Consider the following 15,178-nt stretch of genomic DNA (forward strand, 5'->3'; position numbering starts at 1 on the left):
TTACCAGAAAAAAAATAAAAATAGAATCATGAAAACATATGCATGTTAATGAAATTTTTTGATGGCTTAAAAGCAAGTAGTAGCCAAGAGAGCCAACTTAATATTTACCTAAAGTGATTAAGACTTTGTTGTTTTACAATAAAGGACTAATGGTTATTATAAGTTTCATCCATAGTGTCCCCTATAGCAATGAAGTTCCACAAATTTGCATAGGGATGCAGTAAATAGAACATGGGACAAGGTGTTGTGATAGAGGGTGCATTTTATTATAAAAAAAAAGGATCTATCATGTCTGAGATGCTAGCAGTATTAGAGGTTAATACATCTGTAGACAACTAGGGACATTGCATCCATATATAATGCACATGAAAGCAGAGGGCACGTTAAATGCATTTGGGGCAAATGTGCAGGAGCAGCCAATCAGTGGCCTCAAATGTTGGACAACGAAGCAGGCCGGTGGTTGCATCTTCTACCTAATGTTTTATTTTTGTGCTTGGTCTTAAGGATATAAAACGCCTCAAAAAGCACGTTAATATACTTTAAAAAGCTTTGGGCGTTACAATTTTTTTTTACATACATCTTGTTCCTTCCCTCATATCCTGGAGTACTTTCATTTGGATTATTTTACCAAAGTCACCCCATTTGTTTTGCTGTAGTCAAGGAAACCGGGAGTCTAAAATGCAACGCTTTACCCGCATCTCGCCGTCTGTCAAGTCTGTGGTTATCAGATTAATGTAAATATCTTACAGGTTTTTACAGTAATTATAGGAATGTAAACTCAGCTAGATTGCAAGGGCAGATGTGCAGCACTATGACACTAGTGACAAATAGTTAACAGAGAACAAAAAAAAAACAGAGGGCGACAGTCTGAAGAACAAGTCAATATCATGCTGTCATGAAGCTACTTGATAAACATAATTAGCCTATTACTCACCTGGCATCATCATTTATTGCGCTGTGGTCAATAGGAGCCATGAAGCTTACCAACTTGCTGTGGACATGATACCTGCGTGAAAACAAAATGTATTTATATGCAGAATTAGATTTAAAAAAGAATCCTAAATAAAAGGAGCATTGCTTTCACTTTTATCTGTTAATACATTACAACTCGAGGATTGTACAGAACTACCTAATTTAACAATGAGTGAGAAACAGGAATACATCTTATAGCTTATACCAGCTATAATTTTCATAATTATGTACCTGAGAAACAGTTCAGTATAGTGATCACTGCCAAGGTAGAGGAGATCTTGAGTTCTTAACTCACCTTGACCATGAGGACCCCATACCACAATTCTTCACTAGACATTCGTGGAATAATCATTACACTTCTTTTGTGGAAGTATTTGCTATACTAAGCATAGGACGTTACAGTAACTGAATACTTGTCGAAAACGCATTACTTTTGCTGTAACACAACCACACTGTCAATCACTAGCATTCCAATTAATACAAACATATCATTTTGTCTTGTGAAGAATAGCACTCAATAGATTAACATTTTGTCCATCTATTGCAAAGCAACAATATAGGTAAGCAAGGGAAATGACCAAGATTTATGTGGTCTGCTTAAGAAACACAATAGGATGCAGACACCCCTGTATTTGTATTTTATGACGTTGGACGCTAAAGTACCATTTTCCATGGACTTTAAAGGGACGAACAGTCAATACGTATTTCTCTGGGCTTAGCAAATATTTGCATGAAAAGGCAATCCATAACACTAAGAAAAAAACAAACCCTTAACACATTTTAGGTTATTCAAGTCTTTGAGAGAAAAAAAAATCCTAGCACTCATATTGTTTTATTAACACTATAATTCTTGTGAGAGGGCACTTTAATACTACATATAAAATATGCTGTAGTACCAGAGCAATACAATCACATTTACAATGCAATTGGTGTGGTTCTATGTATAATTCTCTCCCTAGTAAATTGTCCTTTTATTGGTTTTACCAATAATTTACAGGGGGGGGGGGAAATGATACAACACAATATGAAATAAGAAAAATATGAAAGCAAAAGATGCTAAGGCTGATCTCAAACATGGGTATATATATATTTTTTTTTTAATTCAAATTAATTTTGCTTAAAACCAGTGGGTTTCCCCATTCCACAGCACATAAAATACTGTGCAGAGCGTAGTATTGTAAGTTAGATTGGCCACAGATCCCTAATAGTCTACAGCTAATGCAAGTAACAAGATATACAGCCTAAATTATATATATTTTTCTCCGAAATTCCTTTTGTACTCTACTAGATTATATTACATATATACACACGTGCATACACGTACACGCGCTGTTTTTGTTGTATGCGTGCGTATCCTTTTGGAGTACATTGCCCCCATAGATTGCCTTCTCGTTAATTGCATAATTCAAAGTAAAGAAATCTAGCACAGGGTCAACCAAGGTTTCCTGCAGCAGAGGTTGACTGGGGTTGGACCTTAATGTATAGTGAAGCCAAGGAGTTGAAGACACAGCCTCTTGAAAATTCTCTGGCCAACTCCCCATTAAGTGAAAAAATCCAAATGAGGTAAGGAACGCCTGGGTAAAGTGGGATTAAGGCAATTACAACAAAGAGAAGGGAACATGTCCAGAACATCTGTGGCATACCAGGCTCAAAAAGGCAAATACAGAATGTTCCCAGGTAGACGAATACCTGTATGGGTACATGCGTTTCTCTGCCTCTGTATTTGAAACAGATCAATACATACAACATATTTATTTATATTTTATGCAAGACTCTTATTACTCGAAGTTGCATAATATTTGGTGTTGGACAAAATTAAATATCTGGATGCTTGCCACAAAACATCCAGGAGACAAACCACAACCAGGCCATACTTGTTTGCTTTGTAGAGAAAGATGACAAAGCAATTTCATGTATGTAGGCCGCAGAAAGAAATCTGCAGATCCATGACATTGTGCTTAAAGATGCTTTTATTTGCATCTTTCTGGAAGTAAAGTATAACATCCTTAAACTCGCTGCAGAAGGATGTTTCGCTCAAATTGTAATTGAACATTTTGTTCACCTCCGTGCCATTGATGATCTGGCCCAGTCTGTTCAATTGTTATCTAAAGCTGGGTAATAAGATTGCCATGGTAGGGCCTTGATCTCACAGTGAACGAGAATAGTCCATGTCGCACACACAGAGATGGGCTGCATTTTTTCAAAAGCTTTATTAGAGTGTGACTCAGTCGTGTGATGTTGTCAGCGGCTTTTGACTGAATCATGAATACATCCAATTATGTGTGATGCTGACAGAAAAGAATATTGATAGCCAATAATTACAGGCTTTTCAGGCCAACAAAGCAGCTCTTTCCTCTTTTAATAAATTATCCCAGAACATCAATCTTAAAAATTACTATGCCACAACTGACCCAGACTGACTTGCATGACTTTCCAGCCGATGCCTTTTGCAACTAAAGGTTTACCACTGACTTATTCCGGCTTTTAGTTGGAAAATGATATAAAATACTCACATTGCAATAATATACAGGTTCGCAGATGTGAAATTAAACAATAAAAATGAGGTTGGTGAATAGCAACCAACCGTGTCAATCTTTGTAGGAATTTCGGGTTTAAACAGCCTTGGTAATTGATAATGTACAGTTACAGAATGTCAAGAAAGATTCAGCACAAATACATAAGATTGCAACAAGATAACATTGAGACATAATTCTGGATGCATTAGCCTGCAACACTTATATTTTTTATTTTTTTTTACATTCACCAACTGGAAGAAAAATACTATAAATACAGCCAAAAATCACTTAGAACCTGAAGAAAAAAAATTCTTATTTGATTTTCAATAATACGAGTGGTCATGTAAAATATTCCTTAGATTGAGATTATTTTATCTGAAAATCAAAACAATTATTTTTCCCAGGTCTGAGTTTTTGGGTATTTCATAGTGTATTTTTTCCTCGATGGCAAAGAAAAAAAAATAAAAAAAAAATCACAAGTGATGTGGGTATAGCTAATTATTACACCACATATGATATGTATATACCTATAATCTTTTAGCCACTTACCTCACTTTTCTTCCTTTGCTTGCTTTCGTGTCCACCTTTTTCTTAATTTTACTCCGTAACTTTTGAATCGCCAACCATTGTCTAAAAGGAAAAATATGATTACTTGATTGGTTCTTTAGATTTACATCAATTATTTGAGCGACATATTGCTCTTTGAAATCCTTATCTAGTATCTAGTTACTCTCCAATTACCTGCACTGATGCGATTGAGTATTCCAGAGAATGGTGCTTAACTATAGATAATTATGTATATGATATGTGATATGCATCTATATTTTATTATCTGTATTCAATGTAGGACAATAATACCCATTATGATTGCTAGAATTAGTGTCTGCTAGCAAAACTGTTCTGGGACTCAAAGGGCACAATGCATGAAGATTTTTTGGGTCGTGCCAAAAATTGTTCTGTCTATACTGGTACGTCACTGGAACATGGAATTTCCATTGCAGTTTTTACACTTAAAAAAAAAAAATTGCTTAAAACAGTTCAACAAGTTCTCAACAAAATTCAATGTTTGTAGCAGTTGCATGATGGATTTTCAGATGCATTTCTTATCTTGACCTATACATAAGTTATGGTGGGTAAAGGTGATGGAAAACCCTTCCACTTAAAATTAAAGGTTTTCCCCATCACCTTTACCCACCATAACGTATGTAATGGTATTTCTCGTGGTACACCAAGCCTCAACTATTAAGCCAATATCATAACCTCATGCTGACGAGTCCCATGAACGACGAAACAGCTGTCCATGAGTGGTGATCTGGCTATTGTACCTCTTCCCGAGTTTTGTCTAAAGGCTGTCTTGTACAGCGGGCAATTACTTTCAAGGGATCCATGTATAAAGTGGATATAGAGGCAAAGGTGATAATTGTTAACCTTATTTGCATGCGCCTACCCAGAATCCCTTGTGGTTGTAGCAGCACCATGAGATTTCTGAGGGAAAAACAAGCCTTCTGGCTTGTCTGGTGTCTGTAGATGAGTGTTTAATAATGCTTCTACTACCCCCTTTATCTTGACCTAATCAACTTGATAAACACATTAAGTAGTTAAGAAAATACATTTTAGCAAACAATGGAATAGGTCTAATCAGCCAGAGGGACTCTACAGGAAACCAGACTTAATTAGCATCGCCATAAAACGCGGTGTGTGTTTGTAAATGTAACCAAAATATAAGCCTCCTGCCTGTAATTGCTAGCCAGAAAAAGAAAAAGGTAAATAGTAAAACAAAACCCAGTTAGCTTCAGTGCTACACTACTGTACACAACACTATTTAAAATGCAAAAATATTTTTTTTTTCCCCCTTTCAAACGACTGTCTTTAAGGAACTATCCCTGTGGCTATTTATATAGCAACAGTTGGCCTATTCGTTACTGAATGAATTAATTTACATCTGCTACCAAGTCATATATCATGGGAATTTAAGTGGCACAGCTGAAGTTAGAGAGTTAAATAATAATTACCGAGATGATCAATGGTTAATCAATATAGGGTATTACTGCCTGCCCTGAACAATGGTACGACATGTCAAAAGCATCTATACTATATGAACCGGACATTATTATTAATACATATTTTGATGATCGCAATGTTCACTGAAGATTAAACCTGTAAATCACTCTGTTTTATGGTTGAAATGGATATTAATGACAGCAGTGGGCTTTCCTTATTCGACAGAATTCTATTTTCTATGTCTTGAAAGTTATTGTTGTGGCACAATTTTCTTACAGATTATTTAGCAAAAAACAATACGCACAAAACAGAGCTGATAATTAGAAGAAACCCACCAAAAAGTCATGTTACAAGATCAAAACAATGCAATCTACACATCAGAAAGTCATCTAGCAAAATCCAATTACTGCAATCTTAATATAATCTTAATTGCCCTAATCTGTTTTATTGCAAAACCTGATAAATATACAATACACCAGTTCCTATATGACTGCACGTATTACTCAGAGCCAGATAATTGCATGGTGATTCACTAGTTCTCCGGAACAGTAATCACAATACTGACTGAGCAGAAATGCCGAAAAAATATTATGCCATTGAAACCCACCGATATTAAAATGTTTACTGAATCAGAATAAAATATATTATATACACACACTACTGTTCAAAAGTTTGGAGTTGCTTAGAAATGTACTTGTTATTGGGGGGTGGGGGAGCACATTTTGTCCATTAAACATGAAACTGATCTGAAATACAATGTAGACATTGTTTATGTTGTAAATTACTATTGTAGTTGGAAACTGCTGAGTTTAGGTGTACAGAGGTCTTTTCTCAGCAACCATGACTCCCGTGTTCCAATGGCACATTTAATCCAAGTTTAAAAGGCTAATTGATCGTTAGAAAACCCTTTTGCAATGTAAGCAAAAGAGCTTACCATTAAAAGAGCTAAGTGACCCCAAACTTTTGAACATCTTATTTAAAAAATTTATATATATATACACATATACATACATATATATATATATATATATATATATATATATATTCATTTTGAGAAAGCATTACACCCAAATCTTGTGATAAAGCATTATAGAACTATATTTGGATTGTCCAGGTTTTTCATAGTTTCATAACTATCGTAACAGAGTGTCAAAATCTGTAACAAGAAAAATTATTGCCCATTTTACAGTGGGGGTAGGGACATTTTTTTTTCTTCCTCGGAAGTAATGGTTCTGACATCATCCACATGTATTACTAGTAATGATTGATGCCAAATAGAATTGTTTTATTCATTCTTGATGGCTCATCTAATCGTGCTTGACCTCTGAGCTTTCATACTTTTTTCTTATCCTGAATGTGGAAGGAACACGGATGCTGGCGGCAATCTAAAGACAGACTGCGTGTTTTACTCTTACCTGCCCATCGCCACTTGATCATTGGGATCTATGGAACTGGTTTTCCGCTCTATCAGTTCACGAAGCAGCTGCAACAGATTGATAAACAAATATTAAAACATCAGAGCGCACACACACCATTAACTCTTTGAAATTGTGAACATATCAGATATCAACAAAACACAACATTTTTATACTGTGGGGCATAGCATATACATGTAATCTGGGAGGGCTGGTTAGCGTTATTTGAGCATCTTCATAGCTTTTCCCCCCAAATCTTAACCGTTTTGTTCCAAATGCACTAGAACACCGGGTTACTAGACCATTGTTTAAGTTAAAGGTTGCCCACTGGGAAGTCATCTTCCAAACATGACCCTCTTGCTATACATTTACAAGCACCTCTTGTGGGACAGTGTATGCGCTGATCTATTCAGAGAAAACACTGTTTTAGCAACAGTGACTTAAATACCACATTCTGTATACTAATTGGGGATACCGTATGCAAGTTAAATTGTTTTTATGGAATACAAAATTGTTTAACACACGCTTTACACAATATTTTTAACACATTTTTTTTGCTTTAACTTATGCATCGTGGCTCAGCACTCCTTTTGCGTAACATTTTGGGAGAAAGTTAAATGCCTGGGTAATTAGACAACCTATACACGCTGTTAGCATAATGAGTATGATGCATACAATGTGTAACTCAGGGGTAAATAAGTTATAACAAATATGTATCAGCACCACACCTAAAAAAAATCTCTTTATCTACATATTTTTGCCTTGATATTGCTATTTTTTTCATGAGCACTGCATCTGGTGCAATAAAATATCTGCAGAAAACTTTCAAACACATCTGTGTGTCCTTAATAGTTGTGGTACTCCGTTGATTGTAGGCTTGTGCATACGGATTAGTCCAAATTTTAACTAAATTGGGAGTACTTCCACAAAAAAAAAGCAGAGCCGTGGAGACAGCCTCACCTCATCCCTCCTTTTGCAGAAGTGCTCCGGGGCACTGGTTAAAGGAGGAAATAGCGGGGGCCAAAGGGAAAACAGAAGAGCACGAAGAGGCAAGAGAAGCCATCAGTGGAAAAGGTAGGGAGACATTGAGAGTGTAAGAACGTGGGCGAGGTAACAACAAATTTGTTTCTGAACGGAAAAAAGTCCTTTCAATTTCAGCCGAACCAAAAGGGCAGAAAATGAGATTTGTTGTCTGAAAACAAATGGACTAAAAATTTAAATTGTGTCCAAATTGTTGTGTTTATATATATTGGTTATATACCTATACACAGACTATACACACACAATCATATGAACACTAAACAAAACACGGAAAATGGTCGCAAAAAGAAGTTAATATGCAGATGAGACACGGTTAGCCCTAATGCAGTGTAGCGTTCCAGTGTAACGACAACGTAAATTGGAGGATAAGAAGATTAAACAAGGCAATGAACATTAATCTAGAGATTAAGGAGATGAGTGAGCTGTGGCCCACAAATGCATTTGAATAGCAAAAAGTCAAATGGCCTTACAAAAAACCCAAAAAAACATGGGTGTTAATAGAAACACTAAGTTGCTGATTCAGACATACAAATTATCACATTTTAAATAACCAGTAGCCCTAGAATAAGAAACATCCAAAACTAAACCACAATAAGACGAATGGCAAAAAGCAGCAAACAGAAAAGATCAACAATTCTATATTTGCCTCCATCAATTAATGATTAATGATTAAGCCAGGATTGTTAAAGGCAAATATTACACACGTACTGTTGGGTGGGAAGTTTTAACACACTTTTTGAATCAATAAACAAGCTGTCATTCCGTGGGGGGTTACTTTTCACCCACTGCACACACATTGTTGGATAATATGAAAGGAAGGGGGAGTGTGCATGCACACAGGTATTGCACAAAGCGCCGGAGTTTGCAATTCCAAGTATACAACGGCAATAAAAAGTAAATGAACCCTTTGGAATTACCTGGTTTTCTGCATTACTTGTTCATACAGTGTGATCTGATCAACACATAAGTCACACGTACACACCATCAGAATGTGCTTAAACTAATAACACACAATGATAATCTTTCATGTCTTTATTGAACACACCTAGAAAACATTCACAGCGCTGGTGGAAAAAGTAAGTGAACCTTTGGATTTAATGGTCAAACCTCCTTTGGCAGCAATAACCTCAAACAAATGGTTCCGGTGGCTGCAGATCAGACCTGCACACTGTTGAGGAGACCATTATTCCCTACAGAACTACTGAAGGTCGGCCGTATTCCTAGGAAGTCTCTTGAGGTCATTCCACAGCACCTCTATGACTGGGCCATTCCAAAAGGAGGATTTTTTTTTTTTCAAGCCACCCAGTAGTAGATTTACTTCAATGTTTAGGGTCATTGTCCTGCTGCATTACACAACTTCTACTGACCTTCAGCTAGCAGACAGCCACTCAGACACTATCCTGTATGATACTTTAATAAACTTGAGAATTCATTATTGTGTGAATGCTACAAGAATGTTCTTTATCTGTCCCAGAAAATCTATGTAGCCTATTTGTGACTTCCAATTAATTTCTTTGCCACATTTCTCATTACAGGCTGAGCCTGCAGCCTTGTGTTTACCACTTGGACCGCATAAGCCCCTCAAACAAAATGACATGCCCATTCAGCGAAAAGAGATTTTGTGAGGTCAGGCACTGATGTTGGACAAAAAGGCCTGGCTTGCATTCATTGGGGGTTAAGGTCCGGGAACTGCGTTAGGCCTCTGCACCAAATTTGTCAAACCATGTCTTTATGGACCTTGTTTGTGCAGAGGGGCACAGCGGTACGACAAGCTTTCCCAAAACTAATCCAACAATTATTTAAAAAGAACAAATTATTTCCAATATGTTTTAATAGAAATAAATTAAGCCGCTCCGTGGCCTCCTTGCACTCTGCTTGGTCCTTTAAGGTTGATGGCAGATTAGCCATCATTCCCAACTGTGCATTCTCAGTTCATGGGAATTGTTGGAAATAGGGCAAGTCTGTAAAAGACATTTTTTAATCAATACCTTTATGCATTCGCAAGTAAAAAAAACTAACAGTAATTAGACATTTTGATGCTGACTAATATATTCATGAAGCACACCATACGCAGTTCAATCTTTGCTTTTTCAGTAGTGTTGTGGAGTGTCAAGCAGCAGCTGTCCTGCCATGGACTCCATGCCAATTCAATGTTTTGCATACGGTGCAGAGAGGGTAGCCACTGTACTTAATCAACTCAATTTTTTAAACAATTTGTCTAACTGTGGACTGGTCAATATATAAACTCTGAGATTACTTTGAGAATATCAAACTCAAAATTAAGTTTTGTTAAGTGTTTTTTGTGTCAAAGTAGCTCTAAAACATCCTGTGAGTGATTGGGCTGCAAGTTTGCAAACTCCTGACTCCAATTAGAGTGTGCTGAAGTGATTAGCCTTGGGGTTCACAAATTTTTTCCAACTCAGATGTTGAATATTTGAACAATTTATTCAATCTGGACAAGACCAATTAAGTAACTTACGTGTTACTAGTTAAATAGATTGTGTTTGTTCATTATTGTATCTTAGATGAAGTTCATTTTATATGTCAAGACACATTTGTACATAAAGGTTGGTAAATTCACCAATTTACCAACTTTTTCTTTCCATTGGATACATACACACATTTATTGAGAGTTTGAACCTTGTGCTGTGGAAAGTCCATTGATTTTACCGCTCCCTAGAGACTCAGGGGAGACCAGAATATCTCCCATATCTGACCCACGATCCACTTTTGTAGGTAGTTGGGAACAAAGGGGCGCCGGGGGGGGGTTGTAATCAGACCTGTCTTGTGAAATTCAGCACTATTGGAAGCTATGTATACCGCATGGGAGAACGGCAACTAGTGCTTGCAAACAAAGCTAGCTAAACAAATTGGTTAGCCTAAAACCTTAAACCATGTTCTCAATGTCACAAGAAGCCCATCCAAATTAAATGTTTTCACTTCACAGATCAATGACTTGTGGAATTTTTTTTTTTCCCCCGAGTGATCCAAATGCTGTCCAGCAGCATGTTCTGCGTTTCAGCACCATGGTCAGCTACGTGTCTTTGCAAAATAAAGGAGCAGACTCTCTAATGTTTAACCACGATAAAGCAGTTTCATTTAATTTTCTAATACAGCGACTAATCAACTATAATTAAAAAAAAGATATAAAAAGTAAAGGGGCTGCTAAACTAATAGGACATACATGTTAGACTTGTAAAAGCAGATTTATTGTGGTCTTAATAGTTAATGTGAATAAGTCATCTACTACACCAATTCATTTTGACATTATAAACGCAATTGTGCATATGTAGTCTGCTGAATGTCAACAGCCGATGTTAACATATTCAGTAATAAGTAATAAGTCACAATACTTATTTTTAATAATCCATAGGTAAAATAGCAGAAGGGTATATATTCACTAAAGCGTAAGTTCTGCAGTTGAGCTTACCCACTCACCACTTTGCCGTTTACTTAAACCATTGGGATGCGTATTTGGACATGGAAACATTTAAGCTTTTTAATTTCCCTGCGAGTGAAATACAGATCCTTCTGTCCCCTGTGGGTGAAAGGAATTCATGGCACAGAACACAATAAGGATTTCAGGGTTGCTATTTGCTTCATTGAAGCTTATAGTGTATTTCTGTGGGGAACTCTGTCAGGGACAGCAAGACTTCCAGCTCTCAATGAGGCAGGATTCAGAACAACAAAAGATGTTTCATCCGAGATACTATAACAATAAAACAGCGGAAAAAGCAGATACAAAGGGTAACAAAAAATAGACACTATTTCTTCTAACAAACCTTTTCCTTTCAAAGGCTTAATACCTTTTGCAAGCATGAACTGCTACTATAGTATTTGCCATCTGCCCACCTCATGACATCACGATCAGTCTAACAAACCAACACACATTCCAGGGACTACGATCATAAATAGCTACGTGTATGTAACATCAGCGTAGATGTCTAAACCAAGGAAAGGATTAAGGCTAAATACCACTTATAGTTTCACAGAATAGTTTGGAAACTATAGAAAAATCAGGCCCCACTTACATAAAATGGTTTTGTTATTTCTATAGTCCCATTGATTTTTTGAGTATAAAACACAGAGCTGTATATAGAAATGTACAGCAACGTAAAAAAAAAAACCGAACAACGTTTATCATCTTATTTTGTCCCAATAACTTTAATCTGCAGACCTGGAGGCTGCCATTATTGCCATTCATTTGATATGTTGGGTGAATGGATTCTTTATGCCAACACTAATAAAGTCTGTTCCTCCATGGACTAATATGCAGCCCCCCCACCCCAAAAAAAATATAAAAAATAGGCTAAAACAGACATAAAACTGCCACATGAGAAATCCATTTTAAGTTTAAAATTTTCTTTTAGTAAAACACTGTTCTTGTCTATTTTATCAGTATTAAATATTATACACCAGTGGCAGACAGGGGGTAAAATTAAGTCAAGGGGGCCAGAGATAGAGCAGCCGAGCCATTTTGGGTTAGGCAACACATTAAACGGGCACTATACAAGCCCTGTCACCTTCTTTGCCATCCTTCCTATGAAATCCTGCCTGGAAAAAAGTAAAACGTTTTGCACATAATAAGCAGTCGTAGAAGATGTAGAATATGTAGCTTTAGCAGAATATCACACATATAGGCATGCGAAGAGGGGCGACGAGTGGTACCAATGACTTCTAATATGCAAACATGTTCGGAAAGGGAGATACATGCTACTTTGAATACCTTGCCTATGGCGGAAATAAAAAGAAAATATTAGCTTTATTTCATAGAAACAAGTGCATAAAGCTTCATTCATCATTCTGCTAAATTTTATGCGCTGAATTTATTAGTCAAAATAGAAATCTCTCTTCTCAAAACCTGTTATATTCTTTTGAGAGTGATATATGTTGTCTCTCTAAGACTAATAATTAACTAGGAAGTGTGAGTAAATCATGCTGAGCAATAAGCTCTGATGTGTGAAGACTGAATTAAGCTGTTTTAACCCCTTACATGCAAGTAATGTCTGCAAATCAGAGAAATAGCCTAATTTAGTCAATATTTGTGAATCACACGCACACTAATTATATGTCTGTGTGTGTGAATATGTAAATGTGCATTATATATATCAACAAATAGCCCTGCACTCCTACCTAAACATAAAAAAGGTGACAAATACTAGATTCCTAGTTCAAAACACATGGTGGCCGGTGCTTGGCTAATAAAGTAACAATAATCTAAAAGTAGTAAAGCCAGCACTCACAGTCTTCAATAGTGCTCCATTTGCATTTAACATCCAAGATGTTTTATATACACACACACATATACATATATATATATATATATATATATATATATATATATTAGTTGAAACTAATCAACGGGGGGGGGGGGGGGTGTTCTTCAGCTATCCCGTAATCTCCCTTTTTGCTTGCTGTACATTCTATACTGTCCAATTGAACTGGGCTTCCCAAGCTTACTACCCAAATACAAATACAGGAAAAGCATTCAATTTAAAAGTAGAGGGTGACAGAAAACACACAGCAATTTTCTTTAGCCTTATTGTTGAATTGGCTTCAACTTGAATCTCTGCCTAATCCCATTCAACAGAAGAAATTAACCCGGTCAGCTGAACAGGTGCTGTGTCGTGTTCGTCAGGGGCCCCCTCTTCTCTACAATTACTAACACACATTGAAGTGGTAATCTTTACAGATCATCTCTCCCAAGAAATACTGTTCTGGGGGAATAGAGCAAAAAGGGAGGAGCTGGGCAAAGGGGAGAGCAGAGGGAATGGGGGGGGGGGGTCTGAAAGCCAAAAGGGGGAGGGGAGACACGGATGGAAAATAAATGTGTAGCTGCCTCACAGCTCAGCAGATGTCTGCATGTGATGAACGAGGCTGGGATATGGCGTTACAGCCTGCTGCCAAGGAGTGGTAAGTGATTAAAGCCTCTACAGCTCCCAGCACCATATTTAGAGTCTGCAGGGTTCCCAGCCTTGCACCCATTGCTTGCTGTGCCGCCAGATGTTGACAACTGCTCTCGTTCCCATTCACTCGGTACGCAAGGCGGCAGTTGGCATGGAAGTCCTGCAATCTGGAACATTTGTGGAGAGGCTGCGCGCTGACAAGTGTCGGCCATCATTCACCTTTACAGAACGCCAGAGCGACTTTAATTCTCTGCCAATCGCCTCCTGGGAGCCGGCCAAGATAAAGTTGCGGCTGGCAGCCTCATTTGTTTTACTCAGGTGTTTCTGTTGCCTTACTGACCTCTATTAGTTTAAGTTTTAATTTAGATTAACCCCGCCACCCCAATTAACCAGTCAGGGGAGAAAGAAAAAAAAGATAAGATGTGACTTCTAATAATTCTGAATTTGGAATTTATCAGTTAAAATTATGAAGCGGCATAAAAGGCCGGTCACCTGGAGCTATCAGTCTCTGAACTCACCACTTCAGGGTAAATTAAAAATAAAAACTGTCTCTGGAAGAGAGACCAATATCATCTTATTTGGGAGGTTACTAATGAAGAATGTTTATATAGGAAAGAATGCTACTCTACATAATTAAATTGCATAAAGATGATATTCATATACACACACGCACACAATGGTGCTACCCTAGGCCTAACCCAAGGCACTACCGCGCCAGTTGCGCAGAAACAAACAGAGGTTGTGTCACCTTGGCACAGTCCTCTTTAGCAGTGGTTCTCAACCCGTGTATCCTCAGGACCCACATTTGTCTTTGGTCATTAAGTCGCAACCCAAAAATAACTTCAGAAAAGATGAGGGAGTGGAAAGGCTGTCCGCGGGCTGCAACAGGAAGAGGGGAGGAGAAATCGGAGAAAAACTGTATTCAGCTCCCACTAGGAACAGACAGCGACCGCAAACCAATCAAGCAACTTGCTTTGTGGTCGGGGAGTAATGCTGAAGTACATGCCGGACCAGAGGCTGCCTGATGGCCCTGATTGTTGCGGCCGCGGTCCTGACAGCCTGCTGCTCGCGGATTGCCGCTAGAATGTGTAAGGCAGCCCCAGGAAAGTGAATTTTTTTTACCGGTATGCCTCCAGTCCGGCCCTGACCCTCCACGACCCACTGAAGACTGAAGACCCATGAGTCGAGAACCACTGCTCTATGGTGTTAGTGGGCCAGTTAAAAGGGAGGTCAGTGAAACGGCCTGGGCAAACTGGTGTAACAAGGGAAAAGGTGGGGGAATAAACCAAAAAATAAACTAAGCACAACAAAGGATATCCCTTAACAA

The 15,178-nt window shown here is 37.8% G+C and overlaps 1 protein-coding gene across 1 annotated transcript in view; it reads right to left on the reverse strand.

Moving 5' to 3' along the window:
- Positions 1–930: 930 nt before the first annotated feature.
- The window catches only part of LOC149298397 (protein AATF-like), a 43,241-nt gene continuing 28,993 nt past the window's right edge, over positions 931–15,178 (reverse strand). Inside the window, exons 9-11 of the mRNA XM_089487556.1 lie at positions 6,905–6,972; positions 4,038–4,118; positions 931–1,006 (exon numbers count right to left, since the gene is read on the reverse strand). Coding sequence (XP_089343682.1) covers positions 931–1,006; positions 4,038–4,118; positions 6,905–6,972 — 225 coding nt within the window. The remainder of the gene's footprint in view (positions 1,007–4,037; positions 4,119–6,904; positions 6,973–15,178) is intronic.

Source organism: Sceloporus occidentalis, unplaced genomic scaffold (genome assembly GCF_023333645.1).
Source record: "Sceloporus occidentalis isolate IW3139 unplaced genomic scaffold, rSceOcc1.0.p SCAF_33, whole genome shotgun sequence".
NCBI classification, from domain to species: Eukaryota; Metazoa; Chordata; class Lepidosauria; order Squamata; family Phrynosomatidae; genus Sceloporus; species Sceloporus occidentalis.